Source organism: Sorex araneus, chromosome 11, assembly GCF_027595985.1.
Source record: "Sorex araneus isolate mSorAra2 chromosome 11, mSorAra2.pri, whole genome shotgun sequence".
NCBI lineage: Eukaryota > Metazoa > Chordata > Mammalia > Eulipotyphla > Soricidae > Sorex > Sorex araneus.
In genome coordinates this window covers 55,457,149-55,483,251 of record NC_073312.1, presented here as the reverse complement: position 1 = coordinate 55,483,251, position 26,103 = coordinate 55,457,149, and the positions used below count along the sequence as shown (strand labels likewise).

The 26,103-nt window shown below is 34.8% G+C and overlaps 1 protein-coding gene across 1 annotated transcript in view; it reads left to right on the top strand.

Annotated features, from left to right (window-relative positions):
• Positions 1-26,103, top strand: part of PCDH15 (protocadherin related 15) — a 1,456,321-nt gene that overhangs the window by 1,228,512 nt on the left and 201,706 nt on the right. The window contains exons 18-20 of the mRNA XM_055118856.1: positions 2,907-2,986; positions 12,886-12,979; positions 16,381-16,509. Coding sequence (XP_054974831.1) covers positions 2,907-2,986; positions 12,886-12,979; positions 16,381-16,509 — 303 coding nt within the window. The remainder of the gene's footprint in view (positions 1-2,906; positions 2,987-12,885; positions 12,980-16,380; positions 16,510-26,103) is intronic.

Here is a 26,103-nt window from a genome sequence, read left to right as displayed (position 1 = left end):
CAAAAGTAGAACCCAGGCTGGCTGCATGCATGGCTGATGTCCTATCCACTGTAATATCTCTTCACTTTTGCCTTTAATTTTCTACTGAAACTTCAATTTTAATTTAATATAAAATAAAAAATTGCAATTAGATATAAATGAAATGATAAAAAGTACATAATTTACTATTTCATTGCATTTTACTATTTTATTTTATTTCAACTTCTTTTGCTATATTGGTGGAATAATGCAATATAGCCTTTACAAAAGAAACAAAACCTTCACTCCCAAAAGTAATGGTCATTTTGCCAAATTAAAAATTATTTGACAGTTTTGGCTATTGTGAATACCTCCGTAATTAACATAAGGTACAACTATAACTTAAAATTAACATTTTGGGGTTCTTGAAGGTAGATGCCAAGAAGAGACATTCTGCATCAGAGAGCAGCTTAATTCTTAACTAGAAAGTAAGAGGTGTATGGCAGTGAATTTGGGCTAAAACTAGCTATACTCTGAGTTTACTCCTGGCTCTTTATTGAGGGCTCACTCTGAAGGTGTTGAGAGAATATATGTGAATCAAACTGTGATTGGTGGCATGCATGGCAAGCACCTTAGTGCTCTACAATTTCTTGGTTTCTCAGTTCTTAATTTCTTGTTTGGAACCACATCCAGCTGTGCCCGGCACTGATTCATAGCTCTGCGCTCAGGATTCACTGCTGGTGGGGCTTGGGGTACCATATGGGCTATCAGGATTGACATCAGATGGTCTGCATGAAAAGCAAACATTCTACATGCTGTGTTGTCACTCTGGTCCTTCAATACTTAACTTATGGGAAGTCTCCATACTATTTTCCATGAATGCTGAATGAAATGATATTATATATTATATATATATATATATATATATATATATTATACTGCTTGAGGAGGATCCTGATACAATGTAGGATCCGCGAGCTGTATTACAGATTCACCACCAGGATCTCACTATTCTACAAGGAAGTGATCATCAACATAAAGCGAGGGGTTCATCAGGGTGATACCATTTCACCAAAACTCTTCAGTGCCACCCTCGAGAAAATCATGTGACAACTGGAATGGGAAGGAATGGGAGTGAAGATAGACGGTTGGCAACTACAAAACTTCTGTTTCACTGATGACATCATTCTCATAACGCCAAACATTAGCCAAGCGGCACAAATACTGGCCAACTTTCACCGTGAGTGTGGAAAGGTCGGACTGCAACTGAATCTCACCAAGACAATGTTCATAAAAAATGAACTATTTCCTGACATTCCATTTGCTTTCAACAGAAGAAACACCTCTGAATGCAGCAGCTATATATACCTGGCTCAAGAACTCAACAAGAGGAACGACTTGGCGCCAGAACTGCGCAGGAGGAAGAGAGCAACGGGGAGTGCCTTCCAGAGTGTCAAAGAAATTCTTAAGAAGACAAAGAACCTTCAGCTCTGGGAAAACCTTTTCGATTCCACCATTCTTCCTGCACTAACATATGCCTCAGAGACCTGGGCCCTACGAAAACAGGACAAGAACGCTATTAGGGCATCCCAAAGAGGAATCTAAAGAGCTCTGCTTGGAATATCACATTTCACTCAAGTGAGAGAAGGAATCTGGAGTTCTGACCTCTGTCAATAATCCAGAATCAGGGATACTGTGTTGTCTGCCAAGGTGTTGAAAATCAGATGGACCGGACACATAATGCGATTCAGAGGCGACCGCTGGACTTGAGCTGTTACCGACTGGATTCCATGGGACATCAAAAGACCGCGTGGCCGCCCACCAACGAGATGGTCAAACTTCTTTGTCAAAACCCTGAACGAACAATCTGAGGCTCTTCATGTTCCTGGATCGAGCAGATGACATTGTGCTACACAAGCATGTGACAGGGACAAATGGAGACATTCCTGGTGCCTGTTCAAATCGAAGATCAACAGGATGACAAGTGATACAAGTGATGCTTAGTATATCTGTTTACAATCAGTATATCTTCTTTATTTGATGGGATTGCAGTTCTTTTACATTTTTTAAATTTTGTAAGTGCTTTTCCTTTTTATTTCTTTTTTGTTTGTTTGTTTATTAGGCCTCACCCCAGGGCTCTCTTCTGGGGTATGGGCTCTGGGATCATTCCTGGTGGTACTCACAAGACAATATGTGATTCTGAGGATGAACCAAGGTTGTCTGAGTGTAAAACTGGTCCTTGCCGACTGTACTATCACTCAGCCCGAAGAAGTATTTGGAAACTACCAAGTGCCAATAACAAATGCAAAGATAAACTGTGATATTGGGGCTGGAGAGAGAACAAAGAAGGCAGGGCTATTCTGGGAGTCCCCAACAGTGCTCCTCTCTCTGTGGAAAGTTGCCTTCATCAGGTGCCTGGTGCAGTGGGGACATCCTCTTGGGGAATTAGCTTGGGGAGGTTGCATGGTAAATTTGCAGGCTGCAGGCAGAACTTCTAGGGGCAGGGACTCAGATTCACAGTTTTTACCATAAAATTTATTAACTTTATAGATTCTGAGTCTCAAAGAAACATAAAAATAATAGATAATTTCTCAAGCTTGATTATTTATCTAGAGATGAGTTGGCTTGTATAAACCATACAGATAGAATTATATAAATTTAAAACACAACCTTTAGGAAAATTACTACAGCATTTCCCCATAAGGTAAGAATGTGTATTCAGAAGATACCCATTTTTATCATTACTGCCTTAAAAAGAAATTAGATGACAGAAACATTACATTTAAAATTATATATATTATATCTTGCCCTTCACCTATGATTTAATTTGGGGGGGTTAAGAATTTCATAGATATGTGGTGATCATAACTTTAATGCTCTTAATTATGCTATACTGTAATGGAACTGTATACATTGCTTAATAATTGAATAATGTTTTTTCTCTGAAGGCAACGGATCGAGAGGGGGACCCAATTACATATGCCATTGAGAATGGAGATCCTCAAAGAGTTTTTAATCTTTCAGAAACGTGAGTTTAAAATGATTTATAAATTGATTTTTTTAACCTCTAATATGTCAAACAATGTACTGGTAGCATGGAAATAGACTTAATTAGAGGCTTTCAGTTGTTTGCACTTTTATTTCACTATTTTTTCATGAATATTAATGAGAGCTAGGGGGAAGACTAGATAATTCTGAATCCAGAAAACTAACCCAGGAGACTATTTATTTATTTTGAACATCCTCTTTAGGTAAAATTCACTGAGGTGGAAACATTTCATTCCCTGACATAACTTGGGATTAATTAGATCTTTTTAAACTTGTCATGTAGTGATAGTAATAAGGGCTTTCAGCAAATAGTAACTCAGCACTAAATTGTTTCTATAATGGGAACTTTGTAAGGCAAAGAGCAATTCGAGCACAATCGTGCTGCCATCAAAGTTTATCCTTGAATCCATGATTTTTGTATATTCTAAAAACATAAATAGATTGCACTTCCATGCTATATCTTTGAGGTCTTTATCAGTACCATTCTACTTACCTATCTTAATATGCCACAAATACTATTTATAATTACTGAGAAAACTGGGACTAGGCATTAAAAAGAACAAGATTTCTGGGTAGAATATTTGTTTCCTCTTTGTCCTAGCAAAGAGCTTTCTGCTATCATGAGTGACAGGATATTAGAGGTTGTGTTGTTAGTTCTCTGACACTTCCTATTTGGCCATAAATGGTTTTGTTCCCTCTATGTAAACATTGCCTTGGCTCAAGATTATGAAGCAACACATTGACAAATGTGCTAGACACTGCATCTCAGAGTACCTTCAGTTTCACACTGAGTGGGTGTTACAACTATAATTTAGTATTGGCTGAAAACAATAATTCCTAGACTTTTAGTTTTCACAGATGCATAATTTCCATTTAAATAATGGAAAGACAACAGTTTAAATCCCCTCCACAGGTATATACAAATCCTAAATTAGCTAAAACTTACAATCATCTGAACAAAAAGAAAAGTTTTTTCAATTCAGTACTATAATGATAATCCAGTCTGGAATATGAATAGAAACATAGATCACTAAAATTAGCATAATATTTCAAAAATTGCCTCACATTTGTACTCTTGATTTGCTAAAGAGGGCCAAGTCAATATAATCAGGAAACAAAATGCATTCAATAAGTGTAGCTAGGGCAGCACACAAAAATAAAGTTAAATCTGGTTTTTACATCATTCACAAAATCAACTCTAAGTGGCCCACAAATATAAAAGTTTCAGATAAAGTATTGCAATATTAATGAGATATGCAGAAGTAAACCTTTATGATTTTTACTAGGCAGTATTTCTAAAAACATAAGTGATTAATAAGAAAATTAACTTGTATTTCATCAAACTAGGAAATTAATGTGTGTATCAAAGGACACTAACAAGAAAGTTAAAGATGCTTCATGACTGAAATATTTATAACGATTAATGTGATAGGGGACATGTATAAAAATATACAAAGAACTATGAAAAGGAAAAAATAGAGTATATAAATAGGCAGTAGTTTGTGTAGATATTTCTATGAAGAAGATAAATGAATAGCCAAGAAGAACATAGACATATGTTCACAATTACTGGTCAATTAGAAAATTCAGATTAGTATCATAAAAATAAAGATATACTACTTCATACTTAAAATGATTAGGATGGAAGAGAGGAAACTAGTATTGTTGAGGATATGGAGATATATAATCACTAAATTTTTGGTGGGGATTAAAAATATGCAATCTAGTAAATAATTTTTCATATCCTCTAAATGTTACACAGGTAGCAAATCATTCCCAAATTCTACCTAAATAAAAGGGGGAAAATGCATAGAACCATATAAAATGTTTTAGAAAATAGTTCATAGCAGAATAACTTATAATACAAAATTAAGGAACAAGCCAAATAGTTACTTTCAGCTATATTTATAAAAAATATATCTAGAGAATGGAGTGCTATTTAATAATCATTAAAAGATTATAACTTGTTGAAATATTCTATAATATAGATGAGGTTTTGAAATTTTATGCTAAATAAAGGAAATTATTTACAAAAGATCACATATTACATGATCCCATTCTCATGACATGCCCAGAATACACAAGCATCTATGAGACAAAAACAGATTAGTTCTTTACTGAGGGGGTTTGGTGGGGGGGTGTTACTGGTGGAATGGGGGATTAAAAGTAATTGGTAGTAGATACTATGATGGTGTTATTCAGATATTAATTGTGGTTATGGATAAACAATTCTTCATATATATTAAAGTTTCCTCAAATTGTACTCTTAAAATATGTTTTGTAATGTATGAATTATACATGAACAAATTTGATGAAGATACAATTATGTGACTTTTAGCTTCTTGACAATTATGTAAATTTAAGGCAGCTCATGTATTTGTCCTCGATAAGATTTTCTATTTTTGAGTTTACCTATTTTTTTCTTTGACACTGAAGGATTTACAATTGTTAGTTGTGAAATCTCATTAAACATCTTTTTTGCTAAAGAATTCCTGCTATTACTTTAGCAAGTGTATTTCTACTGCTTCTCTCACTTTGAAACGAAGTGTCACGTACCTGGATCAAACAGTGGTCTGAATTATGTCAGTATAACATCAATATTTCTCCAAACTAACCTTCCATATGTTTGATTTTACTATAGGTATTATAATTAAATATTTCAATCCCTAATATTTTTGCTATTAGATTAATAGGAAAACCATCTCTTAAATGCCATTTGCTTCCAAGAAAGCCAGAGTCAGCAGGCTCCTGTGATGATTGAATGGCACCTTTTGATGATCACTCTTGATTCATAATTCAGTTTACTGCTTTCATTATCTTTTATTCTGTGACCTTTTATTCCTCATTTCCATAATATTTGAAGTCTACACTATACCATTAACAGTTTATTTCAACCCAGTTGTGATAAGTAATTGAAAATAATTTCAATTACTTCCTCTTTAAAACTTCCGGAGACTCTGAAAGTGTGTACCACATCCCAACATGTTTTAATGATTTGAATAATTCAGTCACTCTTTAAAATTAATGGAATAAAGATGATCTGACTTATCATATTGTAAGTTTCAATGAAAAATAAAGACAGTGGGCCCGAGGACAGGCAAGGGATAGAGAAAGAACTGGAGCGTTTTGTGTTTGAGAGCTGCTGTATGATGGGCGGAGGACAGGCAAGGGAAACTGCGGAACAGGAACCAGGCTTCTGCGTTTTGGCTGCAGTCCCAGTCATCCGTGTTCCGTCATCTTAGTCTCCTGGCAGATCTCAAAGTTATCATCATCCTGTCCACGACCTTCTGGTCCTCAACATTTAGTCTTCAGCGTCTAGTCTTCACTGTCTCCTTCTCAGCACTCCTTCCGAGAGTCCAGACTACCTCCTACAAATTTCTCTGCCAGCCACAAGTCTCTGCCATAAGTTTCTTCCAGTCACAAGTCTCTGTCCTTCTCCTTTCCCTCTCACATTGTTGTCCTCTTCACGGCTCTGCCACAAGAATTTTCTTGTCTTCTCCTTAAGACTTCTCTCATTGTCTTCTTGTTGTCTTCTGTCCCCAAGTCTTCGCCTTCTGTCTAAGTCTTCTCTCTACGTCTTCTGTTTGGGTCTTCCTCTAGCCCAAAACAGCATAGTTACACAGGAATCATGTAGAGTAGGGATACAAAGTTAGGGCTGAACATTACCATAACAACAAAAAGAGGTAAATGCCACTCCTTCAGGAGATTAACTCAGGGACAAATCTCATCTAAGGAGATTAATCTGTATTACTAGGAGATCCACTCAAAGGTGGGAATCCATCCAGGGTGTGTTGATTTCTCCTTCCCTCAGTTAGTAATCTGTCTAAACAGTTATCGTAAATTTATTTCTTATAATATTTCTAGCAATGTCATTTTGTTTTTTTTTTTGTTTTTTTTTGCTTTTTGGGTCACACCTGGCGATGCACAGGGGTTACTCCTGGCTCTGCACTCAGGAATTACCCCTGACCGTGCTCAGGGGACCATATGGGGTGCTGGGATTTGAACCCGGGTCGGCCGCGTGCAAGGCAAATGCCCTACCCGCTGTGCTATCTCTCCAGCCCCTAGCAATGTCATTTTGTATGAGCACAGTATGAGATATATCAAGCTTAAAGTTTGGTTCTTCCTGGGAACATCTCACTATATATTCCAGACCACAGTCATCAGGTCAGATTAGTCTTTTCTAACACCAGCAGAGTCCTTATTCAGTTACCACCTTTTTGGGTCATGACAGAGCTTGTCGATGACCTTGCTCTTAACTTATAGTTAAGTATTATGGTGCTTGGCCCATTTTGATGCAAGGGTAGCTCACAGGTTTCTCTGGGTCCATCAGTCCCTTGTCGGGACCTTGCTCTTGAAGTGCTAGTAACTAAGGGCAACTGAGGCTTAAGTCAAGTAAATATGGATGCCCAGGGTAAATATAATTTTGGAGTCAATTAACTTCCATTTTACATAGCATAGCATCAACTGTCTTCCTGTGTCTATACAAAAAGGATGTTGCTAAATAAACCATACAAATGGAATAAGGGAAAGAGAAAAGCAATTTAGGATTATTAGTGGCTGTTGGAATTAGGTGTGCATCAGTTGCACTGTTGTGAGAGTGACTCAGTAAACCTTAAGCTCCCTGCGGGAGCAGCAGGAACAACCCAGGGTTATCCAACATCATATATCTGAATTCATATCTCATGTATTTTATTATATTTTCATGCTAAATAAAATGTAGACATATACTGTTTGCTTTAAGCACTATAGTGTTTTATGCTACAATGCAAATTTTGGCAATAAATGTTCTTGCAACATCTTTATTTTAACTTTATCAATTAAAACAAAATTTGTCCCCAAATACCTGTATTTAATTTAAATATGATTTCTAAGGGCTGGATTGATAGCACAGCGGTAGGGCGGTCGCCTTTCATGCAGCTGACCCATGTTCGATTCCTCCGCCCTCTCAGAGAGCCCCACAAGCTACCAAGAGTATCACACACGCACGGCAGAGCCTGGCAAGCTACCCATGGTGTATTTGATATGCCAAAAATAGTAACAATAAGTCTCACAATGAGAGACATTACTGGTGCCCGCTCGAACAAATCGATGAGCATCGGGATGACAGTGACAGTGACATGATTTGTAAATAATCATTCAGTAGCATTGTAGTTTTATTGAATTGTGATATATTTAGAGCTCACTCTATCACTGTATCACTGTCATTCCATTGTTTATCTAGTTACTCAAGCGGGCACCAGTAATGTCTCCATTCATCCCAGCCCTGAGATCTTAGCAGCCTCTCCTTACTCGTCTTTCCCAACGATTGGATTGGAGACTCTTTCAGGGTCAGGGGAATGAGACCTGTTATTTTTACTGTTTGGGGCATATCAAATATGCCACGGGGAATTTGCCAGACTCTGCCATGCAGGGTATTTAGAGTTAAATCTATATATCTAATTATTTGGATTTGTCAAATAATTAAGACAGAAATTCATTCTTGAAAAGAAAGACTACTTGACAATCACATGCATTGCATGAAACTGAAAAGTTCTTTAAATTTGTCATCATTGTATCATGTGATATGTGATGTAATTTTTATTTTTATTTATTTATTAATTGAATTTTGAGTAATACCTGGAAGGCTCAGTGCTTACTCTTGGCTCTGTGCTCAGAAATTACTCCTGGCTAGATTTGGGAGACCATATTGGGTGCCGGAACTAGAACCTTGGTTCATGCATGCAAGGCAAGTGCCCAACCAAATGTACTATGACTCCAACCCAGATATGTGATGTAATTTAAAGGTGGAGTGCAGAAAGAATGTTAAATAGTTATTTTTCCTATTAGTAGCTTTCATTAAAAAATGATATGTTAATTGGAATTTTGGGCTTTGGGAATTTCTTTCTATATGTCACTGTATCACTGTCATCTTGTTGCTCATCGATTTGCTGGGGTGGGTACCAGTAACATCTCCATTGTGAGCCTTGTTGTTTGATACTAAATTTAAGTCTTATTTGTGTTTTTCACATCAGTTAATTTTGTAATTACATTGAAGGTTGAATAACATGTAAGAAAGAAAATAAGCAGTTTCTATTCCATCATTTCAGCTTTCAAAATGTGTACACATATCAGACAACTGTTTATACCCTTGAATCTTCCAGCATAGTTCATGCCACTCTCTTTCCCCTGAACTGCTGAAAATACTTATTTCTTTTTAGTTGTATTTTTAAATCATTCCTTACAGTTTAACATAAACTGCCATGACAAGTTTGAAATTATACACAGTTAAAAATATGCCCAAATTCTCTAAATAACACATAAGGTCCAAAATATTATGCCCAGAAGCAATAGAATGAATGTCAAAACTCAGATACAATGCACATGTACAAATTAAAATGTAAGTAGAAATTGATAACACTTAGAAGGCATTTAATACAGAGTATACAAATTACTTTTAGTTAATAACAAACTTCTTTAACATTTTGTCCCAAACAATTGTAGAAGAATGATTGTTGTATAGCAGCAGATTATAAAGACTAATGGACTGATATAAAAGTAAACAATTATACTCCTTTTTTTAAACACAATTTAAACAACTTTGAACACAAATTTTATTTTTATACAAGTAAATATAGCAAGCACGAACCATTCAAACAACCTCCCTATACTAGCTTTTTCCTCAACTTCTGGTAATCATCTATTTTGTTCTATCTCTAAGTATTTACTTGCATATTTCATATTAAAGGAGTTAGGGCAAACACAACTTTCTGTAACTGACCTTTTTCACTTAACCTTCTTCAGAGTTCACTCACTTTAAATCACTATCAGTATTTTGTTCTTTTATTACTTGAAAAATCAAGATTCTATGTATGAATATGCAAGAGTATTAATTAACAAATGAATAGACATTTGGGATGATTTTCTGCATTTTGACTATTTTTAATGTAGTTATGACTGCTGCCTTGGATATATACCCGCATGTATTTACCTGTTTTCTTTTAAATATACTGAGACTAGAAATTTTTAGAATATATTGCAATTCTCATTTGTGTATTAATGAAGTAACTATATTATAACATTGTTTCAGTTTTACATAATTAAACATAACTGTGTAATTAATATATACTACTCTAAATGTACCTCTAAATGTCCAGTTCTACACTGCATCACACAGTTGACTCCTTTTGTTCTTGTGTCCCTTTTACTCACCATCTAGCAAACACTTGTTCATATTAGAATATAAATGCAGGTTTTTTAATTTAATGTATCCACTTGCTGTATTTTTATATACTAATATGTATAATTATATCATGCAGTAATCGTTGTGCTCTCACTAAAGCATTTCACCCAGAATCATATTCTTTTATGCCATTCATATTATTGCAACTGGCAGGATTTCCTTATTTTATTATTGAGTATTTTTCTAGTGTACTTGTATATCACATTTTCTTTATTCAAACATCTCTATGTAACAGAAACCTAGAATATTTCCAACCCTTGACTATTGTAAATCATCTTGCAATAAAAATGAAACTGCATATTCTTCTTCAAATAAATGTTTTTCTCATTGAGGTGGAGGGCTAAACACCCAAAGTGGGGTCATTTTATTTTATATTTATTTTATGGATAAATTTAGGATTATTTTTTAGAGGGACTGAATCATTTTAAATTCTAGTCAGTAAAGGACAATGTCTAATTACTCCTCAGATTCATCAACACTTGCTATTTTCCCATTCGTTTTTCTAATTATAGTCATCTTTGTCAGTGTGAAGTACTATTTTATTGTAGAATTGATTTGTATTTTCCTCATAATTATTTAACTTCTTTTTATGTATTTGCTTGTTATTTGAAGACATTGTTTGGATAAACAAGTATTCAAGTATTTCAACATTTTTCCTTTGAGTTTAAGCACTCAAGCTGGTGAAACAGGTGTAAGGATATTGAGATGATTATCTTCTATTAACTTAATCGAGGTTATTTAGATAATCAGGCCCATCCTATGCTCACCCTTGTGACATTTCATACCATTAATTTATTTTCTTAGGCCTATATTTCTAATCTTACCCTTCCTAATGTCCACTTGTTCCCATAAATTTCAGTTCTTTGCTTGTATAAGATATTTGAGAAAATATTTATGATGTGAGATAGTCTAATTTCATTCTTTGTGTACAGATTTACAGTTCATTGACATTAATAATTCTTATATTCTTCTTGAAGTTCAACTGGTCATGTGTATGTGTTAATAACTGTACTTTCAATGCTATTGTGTACTACATAAGGGAAATTTTGTCTTGATTCTCCCGAGAAATTCTCTATTCATTTGTTCTTTCTAAGATTTTAACATTAAATATCTTACTTTTCTGTTTGAGTGCAATTTAAAATGAGATTATTTGAATCATCAGTGATGTGGGAAGTTGATCCAAACTTTATTGTCAAGAACTTCTATGGGAATTGGCTTTCAGTTATTTTTGACAAAACATATAATATATACAGGAAGCAAAGTAATTTTTATTGTAATGCCATATGTTTAGAAGTTTATAAAATTCATATGAACTACAACAAAATTAAATCAATAGAATAGCTTGTGACTCAGGTTTTGAATCACTGGGTTCAACTCTCCTCAACTCCCATTATGTGGGTGTGAATTGTTTAAATTCATCACAACAGTAAAAGCACTGTATTAAAATAAAAATATCCCATTAATTTATCCAAAAGTATATGATTTGAGCTTCAATTGAAATAACAGCAATACTGTCAGGTTGCAAAAGTCTATAACACAATGTAAAATACTTTTTTTAAAAAAATAGTTTGTGACCAAACAATAACAAAACCAGCTACATAAGAGAACAAGTTTTAATTATATTAAGTAAAGTGTTTTAAAATGTTAAAAACTAAATAATGGTATAAAATATTCAAGTACAATGTTTTATTTAAAGTTTATTTCTCTATGACAGGAATATTAAAATCACTCAAATATCAGAAAATAGGATCACAAAAATATATTTGTACATATATTTTATAGATTACAAAATAAATGAGTAAATGCTTATAAACTTGATATAAGCATTTACTCAAAGTATTATGGGTTGAGTCCCCTAGAAAATATTATAATGTATGAAAATATGGGTAAGAAGTAGTATAATATATAATCATTAATGTTTTTAATGTTTGTTATATTTCATCTCTACATTTATCAGTAAATTTAATTTATTTTAAAACTAATAAAGAAAAATTAGTCTAATTTTAATACTATTGAGGTGCTTATTTTAGTCTTTGGTGATTCAATAACGGGCAAATATGTAACAATGAATGGTGAAAGGTGACAGTGATAAATCACAGAAATCACTTCTTAACTCAAAAGATTCTCAGACTACTAAGCAGAATGAAGTCATGCATTTTAAGCTTTCACACAAACAAGATAAATATCTTTCTTCATGAGATATACTAAGCATAATTTTGATATTTTTCTTAGTGGCTAAAAAACAACTGAAAGATCTCATTTAGTTTTGCATTATTTCACTTATGTTAAGAAGCTCAGGTCATAATACATTTTTTTAAAAAAAAATATCTTTCAACATGAATAACATCTTAAATATTCAATGATATATTTTAGGGCGGTGGGCAAACCTGGCCGTGGCCAGGGATGATTCCGGGCTCTATGCTCTGGGATGCCCTCTTGTTGGGGCTCAGGGGACATTATGAGGTTCCAGGAATCAAACCTGGGTTTGCAAGGCAAGCACCCTACACAGCACTCTGGCCCCTCAGTAATATTTTAAGTACTCAAATGATGGTTGCTTTATTTGCTTAAAGGTGAAATAAACTATCAAAAGTTGTTCAGAGTTTGTAGGAATACTCACTGTGATATAAAATATCTTTGTATCTTTTTTTTTTCTGCTCTAGTACGGGGATTCTTACCTTGGGGAAAGCACTGGACAGGGAAAGTACTGACCGCTATATTCTCATCGTCACAGCTACAGATGGCAGGCCTGACGGGGTAAGTACTACATATCGTAATGGTTCTCAAAAATATTAGTCAAGAATGTGAAAGAGTGTTATCTTTATTGTAAAATACATTTCTAGTAATGAATTCTTGAACTATTATCCCAATATCTCTTACCCTGGAATATCAGAACCATAAACAACTTCATATACTTGAAAATTTTTAACTTTCTCTAGTGTGTTGGGCTGGAGCCATAGCACAGCGGGTAGGGTGTTCGCCGACCAAGGTTCTATTCCTCCACTCCTCTCGGAGAGCCCCGAAAGCTACTGAGAGTATCTTGCCTGCATGGCAGAGCCTGGCAAGCTACCCGTGGCGTATTCGATATGCCAAAAACAGTAACAACAAGTCTCAGAATGGAGACATTACTGGTGCCCGCTCAAGCAAATCGATGAGCAACAGAATGACAGTGCTCACAGTGTTTAGTGTTCTCTAATGGGTTATTTTAACTGATTAACCAAAACTCCGGCTGTTTTATGGTGTGTGCACTTTTAACTTGACAGTTAAGTTCTTCTGATTGCATACTTTATTATTATTTTTTTTGTAATGAAACAAATAGTTTCATTGAAGGAGGTTACTGATTCTAAAAACAATGTGGAAATTTGAAGATACATATATATATATATATGTACACACATATGTATCTACACACAAACACATACATATATATATATATATATATATATGGAGCAAGAGAGAAAGAAGAGAGAAGATGCATGTGGAAAAAATTGTATCCTAGAAAAGGATATTAGCAACACCACAGCATAGTTCTGTGAAGGAAAGAGAAATTACACACACAGGCTAGGATACAGGCAACTTTAGAATGAACTATGTCTTCTGGAGTGCCTTTTTATTAGATTTATAGGAAAAATTAAATACCTATTTGTCTAATAAGTATTCCATTGTGCCATTCATTAATATATACTCTAAAATGTGTTTTTGCAGTTTCATTATGTTGGAACTAATTTTATTTAACATAACTTCTGTGTTAGCAAAAAAATTAATTTGCACATAAATGTCTTGAAGCACTTAGGAAACCATTTTGATTGATTGCATAGGTTACTTGTAAGAGGTACTAAGAATCAAAGCTAATATTTGATGATCAAAATGGTTTATGGCTCTATATTCTACAGAAATAAGTTATATTTTTCTCTCCACCAAAAAATATCCATTTCAAAGGGTTGGAGAGATAGAATAGTAGTTTATGAGCTGTTTGATATGAGGTTGACCCTGATTTGATCCATAGCACCAAAAGTTGACCCTACCCCGACCCATGGCCCAGCAATACCAGGAGGAGCACTGGAGGCTTTAAGTACACCCTCCCCCACCCATTTTTTTTTCAAATAAGCATTGTATTCAGTCATTTTGCATATCCAAACATGATTTGATTATGTCCTCTAAATTTTCTCAAATACCTGCCACAATTCTGGTATTTAATCATTATAATATGTCAGTTATTGTTAATTACATTTTTATGCCATAAACTCTGTGCCACAGAGCAGTTTTCTTTTATTAAGTATATTTGTTGGGTTAAATATTGGTGGGAAGGTCTTCAACAAATCTTTAGCAGACTGAATCCAAAAATATATCAAAAGTATACTACACCATAATTAAATGGGATTTATTTCAGAGATGTAATGATGGTTCAATATATGCAAATCAATTAATGGAATTGCCATATTAATGAAAAAATATAAAAATAATATTAACATATCAATAGTTGGAGACAAAGCTTATGACAAGTTTCAATGTGTTTAATAATGAAAGTTCTTAGTTAAAAAAAAAAATTGAAAAAACTTAACCCAAGGTAGTAAAGACAATTGTAAGAAATCTCAAGCTTACAACTTATTCAGTGATTAAAAAATGAAAGTCTTTACTTTGAGATCAGGCACAGAACAGTTATTTTCATATTCTTTGCTACTATTCAGTAAGAGGTTGAAGTTCTCAGCATTGAAATCAGGCAAGAAATAAAAAAAAAAATGACTCACAAATTGGAAAAGTAGAGATAAACTGTCACTTTTGTAGATGTCGTCATAATACATGGGAAAGAATTTAAAGATTCCACAAATGCTTGAAATACTAAACCAATACAGCAAAGAAATACATAATCAATATATAAAAATCTGTAACATTTGTATTTAACAACAATCTAGAAGGTGAAGAATGAAACAAGGATAGATTCACTTAATATGCATAGTTTTTGTTTTTTTTTTTTGGTTTTTGGGTCACATCTGGCGATGCACAGGGGCTACTCCTGGCTCTGCACTCAGGAATTACCCCTGGCGGTGCTCAGGGGACCATATGGGATGCTGGGATTTGAACCCGGGTCGGCCGTGTGCAAGGCAAACGCCCTACCCGCTGTGCTATCACTCCAGCCCCTAATATGCATAGTTTTTTAAATAAAAAAAATGTAGATTTACAAACTGTATTAAGATATTTGAATTTTTCACAGTGTAAGGCTAGATTTTTTCCAAAAAAATTTAAAAATATAAAACATTTCCAAGATTTTCCTTTATGCATGAATATTTTTTAATGATGAATGGATTGCCTATGAACAATTAAATACATTGGGATAAGCTTAATTTATGTGAAAAGAAGTTTAGCTTAGGTGTAAATATTGTAATTTCATTTAAGGTAAATAGTATATTCCCAAAGTGTATACACTATGTTTCTATTTAGGAGGCCGGTGGGTCACATCGGCTATGTTCAAGGTTTAGTCTTTACTCAGGGATCACCCTGGCAATATTGGTGGTTAGGGGAAAATGATATCTATATGTAGACTAAATCAGGGTCTACTGAATGCAATACAAGAAACTTACCTGGTATACTATCTCTCTAGCTCTCTTGTAATTCCTTGTTATAACAAATAAAATAAATATAGAAGAGAAAGGTAAAATCATTTATCTACTAGTAATTTTACAGAAAATACTTGAAATTTGGGGGAAGATACTTGTCCCTTATTATTATTGCACTGTAGCACTGTCATTCCATTGTTCACCGATTTGCTCGAGTGAGCACCAATAACATCTCCATTGTGAGACTTGTTGTTGCTATTTTTGGCATATCGAATACGCCACAGATAGCTTGCCAGGCTCTACCTTGCAGGCCAGATACTCTTGGTAGCTTGTGGGGCTCTCCAAGAGTGATGGAGGAATCAAACCCGGTCAGTTATGTGCAAGGCACACAGCCCTAGCCACTGTGCTATTTTGTTCCTTGACTCTTAAGTTTTAAGTTTTTGGTAATTTGTAAAATTTAAGCTTCTCTCTTTTGTCTGAAAAGCTAAGATATAGGGGTAAAACTAAAAACTTTTCTGGTACACAGATACCAGGATGGTCACATAAGTGGCATCAAAATAAATATAGTTCCTTCAATTGTAATCTTTTTATTTATTTTTAAAGACATCAACTGCTACTGTGAATATAGTGGTGACAGATGTCAATGACAATGCTCCAGTCTTTGACCCCTATCTACCGAGAAATCTGTCTGTGGTGGAGGAAGAAGCCAATGCCTTCGTAGGCCAAGTGAGGGTAAGTAAATTTTATATCACATATCTTCTATTAACAAATTTAAAATTTATAAAGCCTTATATTTTATTGGTGTGGGAGGGCGCTCAGGGGGTGCTCTGTCTTACTCCCATGCAGTGCTCACAAGACCAGGGATACGACCTGAGTTCTCAGCAAATCTGGCCAGTGGTTAGTGAAAGGACCTGGAGACATGATGCTGCTCAGGAATGACCTGAGCCACCATGTCTGAGGTCAGTGTTTCCAGAGCCACAGCTAGTGATGCTCAAGGGACTCCAGTTCCACAACCAGTGGTACAAAAGGGACCATGCGGTGCTTGGAATTGAACCCTGCTGCATCATATTTCTGCCCATTATATTTTATTTTTCAAAGATTTAACCAATGAAAAAATGTTAAAAGATGACACATCATAATTATGCAAAGCAATTGATCAGTTCAGTTGAGTGGTGGGCATGTACATTTATTGATCATTGATGCGTTGTATTCTCTTGAATATGTCTTGAATACAATTTTTTATAGTGTGTACATCTGGACATTACTTTCTGATTTTATTCATTTACTTTTTTTTGTTTTTTGTTTTGGTTCCACCTGGCTTTGCTCAGGTTTGGTCCTCATTCTCCATTCAGGGATCACTCCTGATTGGCTTGGAGGATCATATGGGTGCCTGGAATCAAAGCATGGTTGGATATACATTAGACAAGTGCCCTACCTAATGTACTATTACTCAGGACTGGAAAATACTCATTTAATGGACAGTGTATAGCTTAAACATGGACTCATGTGAGAGTATTTCTATTATTTCATGTTTTCTTTTTATGGGATGAGAAAAATGGTTTTTAGAGAACTATGCATTTGGATAGTTATTTGAAATTGCATTCATCAAAATACAAATATATGAGTATAAAAACATTTGTTTACATAAACAGTTTTAGCATCTGCATCTATGATGCACCTAAAACTTTGCAAAAAGGTTTTGTCCAATATATTTAGAATTCATTTCTCTGTGGTTTTAAACTAAAAATATTTGCCAGTTTACTTATTTTTTTTGCTAAAAAGTATATTTTATCTTCAAGAAAAATAGTAATACCTCAGTTGGACCATTCTATTGAAAGTAATCATTGAGCTAGAGATTATGAGAAAAAATCTTGAGGGAACACGTATTTTGAACCATTTAACTCAGATGAGCATCTATGTGATCTACAGTCAAATAAAGAACCCCCTTGAGCAAAGCTTAAATCACCTCATTGATTTATGCTTAGGATTTAGGATTCTATTCCTTCCTCTTTAAGGTTTCCTTTTGAACAGGATGTTTGCTGATGCTTTGGGATTAGCTCCCATCACAGTTATATTTCCCTTACTTTCAGAATGAGGATCTGGTTTTTCAGTCCTCTAAATAGCAGGAACGCTTCACTTTGCTTTGCTTTCCTCAGAGCTCTGATAGTACGAACTCCATAGTTACTACCACTGAGCCCTAGAAACTGCACTACTGCTGACTTGCTGTTTTGTCTTGATGGCATCTGACAAACAAGCCAATTATCTGAAGCAGATCAGCATTATATGTCTGTGCTAAAATTTCATTGTAAATTCTACAAACTGGGGATTAAGGAAAAGATATGATATATATTTGAAGTTAAAGAAATACTAGTAGGAAAGTGAGGAAGGGATGTAGAGAAGAGAAACTTAATAAAGGAGTTGGTACTGGAGCAACTGCCAATAAGGAGTTAATCCTGAGATGTAAACTATGGACAGTGGTACAAAAAATATGCCTCAACATTTTATGTTTTCACAGAAGAGATATAACTGGAAAACACAAAAAGTAAATCCTGTAAGTCCTTGGTCCTGGATAACATGGAGGGAAATAAATTTTGGGTATTTCTGTCTCTAGAGAAAACAAGCAGCATCTTTTGTAATTCTCATGCAAGAGTTTTTAGTCCTGTATTATCAAAATGGAAAATAATAGTAGACAGTAGTTAGAGAGAGTCTGTACAAACTTTGTGAGGCAGATGTGTGGCACTGGCTATATGTATTCCTGTAAATAAATAAGGCGATAAGATCTATGATAGGAACACATGCAAAAAGCATTGAACCCTTTCAATGTTGAAGGTGAAGTTGAAGGGAACTTATGAAAATGAAAACAGTGAAAAAGTAATTGGAAAAGGATAGAAACTGTCTAGAGAAAATTCCCTAAGCAAAAGCATAGAAAAATGAATGAATGTGACAAATCAAAATAATGTCAAATGAGATATATCATGAACATTATTCCATGCCACAGTGTTGTATTTACTAAGGGGTTTCTAAAGGTATGATATTGTTAATTATTTATTTCTGAGTAAATTTTAATGGCAGATGCAAATATAGATATCTTTATTTGAAGGCAATTATAATAGTCCAGGCATATGAGCTTGTAGCAATATATAGATTAATCATAAGGATAATTAGGTTATATCATAGTTGTCACTTTAAGATGTTACTTTGATGAAAAATAAAAGACTATTTTGTCTTATCTATAAACTATTCAGATAAAATAAGCAGGTGTCAAAGCCATGTAGGTAAATTATATCTCTCCTTTCTCATAATTGGTTTAGCATCGGAAAGAATAAAAACACAATATCCAGCTACTGACTCAGTAGTAGGCATTAATATGAATGAATAATTTTTAACTCAATTTCATTTTGCCATACTATTATTTTAATAATTTTTATTAGTAATCATTTGATTTTGGAGGAAATGCAGCATTAAGAATAATAGTGTTCATAATTTTCTTCAACATTCACAATTACAGATATTAGCACTCATCATTTGATAAAATAATAATTGTTCTAGTCTTTAGGCAATAACATGTTTTCATAAAAACTAAAATGAGTTTGGAACTACAAAGAAAGAGAAAAGCAACCAAAGTAGCCATATCCAACTGATTTTGCATAGTTTTAGAGAAGCTATAATCTTCATAGAATAAAATTTATGTGAATCATTATGGCCTCCTGTTGCTAACTAATGATAATTATATAATACATTAATTTCACTAAAAGATTCATGCTCTGTTTATAAAACTTATTTACCAAAACCTATTAAGAAATTCTTAATTGCAAGATATATATAATTATTAGAGGAAATTTGAATTTTGTTCTGATTATTTTTTATACAAATTACCCAGTATTTGAATTCAAGCAGTAAAGGAAATCTTATTTATTTTTCAAGATAGTGTTGCAATATCAAATTTTATTAAAAAAGGAATACTTCAAAAGCAATATTTAGAGTTTATGAACAACAAAAATTAATCATCTTATTAGATAAACAAATAGCATTTTTAATGTGGAACTCCTCTTATAAAAGTACAGTATGCAGTAAGTAGAGAAGAAATATCTATACTCACAAATAACTTAAAAATGTGGTAGATTAAAATGGTAATATTCAGATAAAACCTCAGAAACTGAAAAAGTAAATTACATGTCTCCCAGAGAAGCATAAAATGTGATTGCCAAATAATTCACCAAAAGAAATGATAAACAACCCAAAGGACTAAGGTGATATAGTCAGGGTTTGTTTGCTCAGTACTTTGAGCAATTAGATAGATTGAAAGCATGAGTGATCCTATTCCTGGACTGCGCAGCCTCGACACATAAGATACTTTCTACCCATTTTCCACAAAATCATAGAGGGAAAGATATATATATATATATAAAGATATATAAAGATATAGATATAAAGGCGTATATATATTCCTCTCTCTATGTGTGTGTATATATATATATATATGCGCCTCATGGAGAGCCCTGCAAGCTGCCGAGGGTATCTTGTTTACACTGCAGAGCCTGGCAAGGTCCCCATGGCATATTCAATATACCAAAAACAATAACAATAACAGATCTCATTCTCCTGACCCTGAAAGAACCTCCAATTGTTGGGAAAGACGAGTAAGGAAAGGCTGCTAAAACCTCAGGGCTGGGACGAATGGAGAACTTAATGGTGCCCACTTGAGTAAATCAATGAACAATGGGATGACAGTGATACAGTGATACAGAAAGCACAACAATAGGGAGATGCCACACAGACAGGACATTCAAGACAACTGAAATGAAGCAAAAACTTGAGGACGCCTTTAGTTCAGTTAGTGATGCTCTGGAAAATTGATTGAAAACATACTGACTTTAGACAAGGCAGGACAAGAAAGATACTGTGAAATAGCTGCTACCACCAAGAAGCTGCTTGTGGATTTGATGTTTTGTTCATAGTATTTCATAGTTAACAAAATTTAACTTGCAATACTTCATACTTAAGAGAATCCTGTGGTCTGCCCTTACAATATCATAACTGGACCACACACGTGGCAAGAGTTGATGATCTTCTGAATGTGCCTTATATAATATATTATGTCAGTTATTTAAAATACAATAAGTGAATATTTAAAGAAACAAATGAATAAAAGTAGGAGTTAGATCATTAAAATATTGACAAAATTAATGAGAATTTGGCTACACTAAAAGAAATATTACATGCAAAGTATCTATTGCCATGTCATTTTTTTGTTGTTTTTCTTTCATTAGACCATCCCCCCACAGTGCTCAGAGAACCACATGTATCACTGAGATCAAATTGGTGATAGCATGTGCAATGCCATTTCCTTACCCTCTGTACCATCTTCCCAGTTCCATGCCATAGAAAACTTTAACATATCAACAGGCATTCCCTGAGAATTATTTCTACAGTAATACCTACGCTACAAAATGGGTGACTCATGCCACTTAATGACTCATGCCACTTAACAGTAGCGCTGTAGCACTGTCTTCCCGTTGTTCCTCAATTTACTTGAGCGGGCACCAGTAATGTCTCTATTGTGAGACTTGTTACTGTTTTTGGCATATCGAATGCGCCACGGGTAGCTTGCCAGGCTCTGCCATGGGGGTGGGATACTCTCAGTAGCTTGCAGGGCTCTCCGAGAGGGACTGAGGAACCGGGTAGGCCACGTGCAAGGCAAATGCCCTACCCGCTGTGCATTTATAATATATTTTAAAAGGTAATTAGTAAGAAATATTTCTTCAATAAATATTTTTTGACTTTTTAAAAATTAAAAAAATAATTAATTTTATTTAATTATTCAATAAATAATTTCAATAATTATAAAATGGTTTGTTGTATTATATAAGTAAAATATTTTATTAGTTAAAAAATAATTTTCTCACTTTATAAACGTGGAGAGACTTTAAAATCTTGACTTAAAGCCTTAAAATTAATAGGCTTCCCCTCCTTTCTGTGGGAGGGAGCAGTGTTGGAGTCACTTCCAGCAACACTTAGGGCTTATTCCTGACTGTGCTCAAGGGGTCACTGCTGAGAGTGCTCAAGGGAAGCATATGAGCAACTGTGATAGAACTGGGGTCAACAGCTGCATACAGGGCAAGTGCCACAGCCTCTGTTCCACCAATCCTACCCCAGTAGTGTCTTTTTTCAAAGGAAGAAGAAAGGGATATTTTTACAGAGTCCTTCTTACGTACATTTCAGTCAAGTAAAAAAGTTCACGACAGGTACTTTAGCTGCATTTCATTTATGTTTAATTTTATATTGTCTCAGTAACAGAATTTCAACTGTATTTCTCATTATATTTTAATTCTGTACATTAAAATTTTATTTTAACAAATAATCTCAAAAATGAGGCATTTTATCAAGTACTGCATCTCTATCCCTAATTCTTGGGTGTGAGATACTAAAAGAAACCCTTAAGTGTTTTTAATCAGTCCTAGATTGACTAAAACATCTGTGTTCTTGGCCTTAGTTCCCTTAGGACTTTACTTAATGGACAGAAATTTGCTTCTTACAGATTGTACAATGGTAGAGTATGGTACCACTTCCTTGTGGTCATTTAGTCTTGAGATAGACTGATTAAGATCGTCTCAAGAACATGTGTTTAGTATTTTATCCTTGAATTCTAAGTTCATCAGACAAGAACACAAGCTTTCTCATTTAATATGTCACTCATTAATACTCTTTGCTATAGTCATGGTAAGACCATTTCCTACTCACCAAATACATCCTCTCTTTATTCTATATAATGCATTATCTATATTTAATATCTTATACCCCAAATATTTAGAAGTTAATGAATAAATAAAAACATGGAATCAGACTACCTGAGTTCAAGTGTGACATATCCAAATTGTTAGTATAATCTTGAATAAATTGTAATACATTTGTTCCTGAGTCATATGTACATGTGGTAACAAAACTGGCCGTGTTTATGGGGGCTGGAATGATAGCACAGCGAGTAGGGCGTTTGCCTTGCACATGGCCGACCAGGGTTCGATTCCAAGCATCCCATATGGTCCCCAGAGCACGGCCAGGGGTAATTCCTGAGTGCAGAGTGACCCCTGAGCATCGCTGGGTGTGACCCAAAAAAGCAAAAAAAAAAAAAAAACTGGCCATGTTTAGTGATTGGAAGGTTTAGTTTGCATATGTAATATATGTACATGTTTAGTATAATTTATGAATAATATGTACTTGTTTTATTAACTATCATAATTTTATTAAAGCATTGGCTTATAAAATGTCACTATCCAGGATGTCACTTGAGAGATAAGTACAACATTAAACCTTGCATGTAGCCAAGCTGGGTTTAATCCCCAATACCATACATGGTTCCATAAGTACCACAGGAGTATGATCCCTGTGAGCACAAGCCAAGAGTAAACCTGAGCACATTAAATATGATTTTCAAATCACCCAAAACAAAAGCAAGATATAATGACCTATAGTATTATAATTGTATACTTTTCAGAATGCTATAAATTAAACTAGAATCAACTATAATTTACGAGATATCCCAGTTATGAGATAAGTTATATTTTGACATCCAAATATAAAATTTTATTTTGAAAGAGTTATTTTCTTTGTTACTGCCAAAAACAGTAACAATAAGTCTCTCAATAAGAGACGTTACTGGTGCCCGCTCAAACAAATCGATGAGCAATGGGGTGACAGTGACAGTGACAGTTCTTTTCTTTAGGTTCAGTTTTATTGGTTTACCAATTTTTCCAATTCTATAATATGTGGAGAGCAGCTTCACGCCTCTGTATAGGTAGAAGGTTCTCCTCACCACCATGAAATTGTGGTGCCATTACACTATCAAGATCATCAAATCCCCCGCTCTATTTTTTTGCTTCTGAAAACTTCCATATTTTTTTGCTTCCAAAAACTACCATCTTTTCCACAAAATCTAAAAGCTATAGTGTGCTTTGGCATGCATCCTCTTTTTTCTCTCTCTGTTTTTTTCATTATTTATCTTCCGCACATAAATGAAACTGTTAATTATCTTATATGCACTTCAACTAGTTTAATTAACTCGTTTCATTGATAATGTCTCTCCAAAGTCAGTGCCATTTTTCCTGATAATGAAATTTTAGTGCTTTGAGGTAACATACCGCAATTTTGTTATCATGTATAGAAAATATGTCTTTTTCTATTGTATTATTGATTTGTAATACATTAATCCATTATTTCACTCTATCTATATTTATCTTAATACCTAAAAGAATTTTTATAAATAAATGAATATATGAATATGAGCACATATTCATATATATTTCCACCTACTATTGTTGCAGTGTGCCCTGTCTACCTTAATTTACCGTTTCCCTCACCTGTGGTGGCTTCCTGCTAAATTTTAAGTTCTCAGTTTTGATGTCTCTTGCTATTTGTTATACCTCTGCTATGTTTCTTTATATCCTGCATATGAGATCATTTTATGTCTTTTCCTCTCCATCTGACTAACTTCACTAAGCATGATATTCTCAAGATTCATCCATGCAGCAGCAAATTTTATCTTTTCTTATAGCTGAGTAAAATTCCGTTGTATACATGTGTCACTTTTTTTTATCCAGTAATTTATTCTTGGACTCTTAAGTTGTTTTTATATTTTAGCTATTGTGAATAGTGCTGCAATGAACTAGGAGTGTAAATATCTTTTCTGAATTGATAATTTGTGATTTCAGGGAGTAGATGCCAAGGTTTAAATAAAAGCTTGATTCCTATTTTTTCAGAGTGTCCATATTGTTCTCCAAAAAGGTTGGACCAATTGACATACTCAACAGCCTTGAATGAGCTGCTTTTTTCCCCCTGATCTGTGCCAGCATTGCAGAGATGACTTTTTCTCTTTGTGATGGGTGCCAGTCTCACTGGAGTGAAGTAATATCTCATTGTTTTGATTTGCATTTGCCCAATGATAAACGATGCAGAGCACTTTTTATGCCTTTTAGCCAACTATGTATCATCTTTTGTAAAAAACTAAGGCTCGCCGAGGGGCGAGTGCACTCGCGGGCTCTCTGGGCGGCTCTGTATCACCACCCGCGTTCGGTGCTCTGGAACCGCAGTGTGTGGACTGGATCGGGACGGCCGGTGGTCAAGGACAGGCGAAGGAAGAACGAGGACCAAGCTAGTTGCTGATTAGTTACCGTTTATTCAATCTTCCATCTTTCTCATCTCCCGCACTCCCTGCTCAGGCCTCTCTCTGGATCTACTGCTCAACTGCTGCCTCTCTCTGGCTTCTCTCTCTCCTCCTACTTGTCTCTCCCACCTTGCCCTCTAGGCTACAACCAGCCAGGTAGCCAAATCAACATAAGAAAGCCCTTCCTGAGGGCAGGGCACTCCAAAGCCCTTCCTCACTCTTAAGGTTTTTTTCTTTTCCTTAGTCTAGGAACTTATTAACATCTTAATACTAGTTATTTTTGTATGGACAGAGCAAGGGATACATTGAGGCTTGCAAGGCAGCTCTCCTGGCAACATCTTGCCACAGGCTCAGACCACAGCACTCAGGCCAGATTAATCATTCCTCACCCTAGCAGGGTCCAAATCTAGTATCACTGTTTGGATCATGACAGCATTTGTCCATGATCAAGCTCTTAACTTCTAGTTAAGCACTAGGCACTTTGGCCAGGCCCATCTCGATGCCAGGGTAGCACACAACTCACTGCTTGCCCTGGGTCCTTCTTGTCCCACGTCGGGACCGTGCTTTGGGGGTGCTAGGAAGTTAAGGGCAGCTGAGGCTTAGGTCAAGAGAACAGATGCCCTGGAGGAAAATATCATGTAGAGTCAAATGACTCCCAGGTTACAAAAGCATAACATTTGTTAAGTCTTCCTGTGTCCATACAAAAATGACTTGCTCTGAATAAACTATGCAAAGGACTCAAGGAGAAGAGAAAAACATTATTTACAAGTCAACAGAACACTAAGAAAGAAGCTACAAATAAACAAAGAGGAATAGAAGCACTGTAACGGGAGTAACCCAATAAACCTAAACTACTGAGGCTATGTTATCCTACAATCTTTGATGATTATTTTCATCAGCCCAGTTTCTTTTTTTTTATATTCCCCTTCCCTATTTTACCATGTTTTTCCTTTTAAAATTCTACCAGTGCCTTAAATATCTTGAATATTAGCCCTTTCCAATGATTGGTAGATAAATATACTCTTTGAGTCTTTGGGATGTCATTTTATTATGTTCCTTGTTATTTTCAGATGCCAAAGATTTTTTTGTTTGATGTAGTTCCATTTGTTTCTTTGCCCCCATTTGCTTGGCCAATAGACTTGAGTCATTGAAGATGCCGGCTCTTTCCA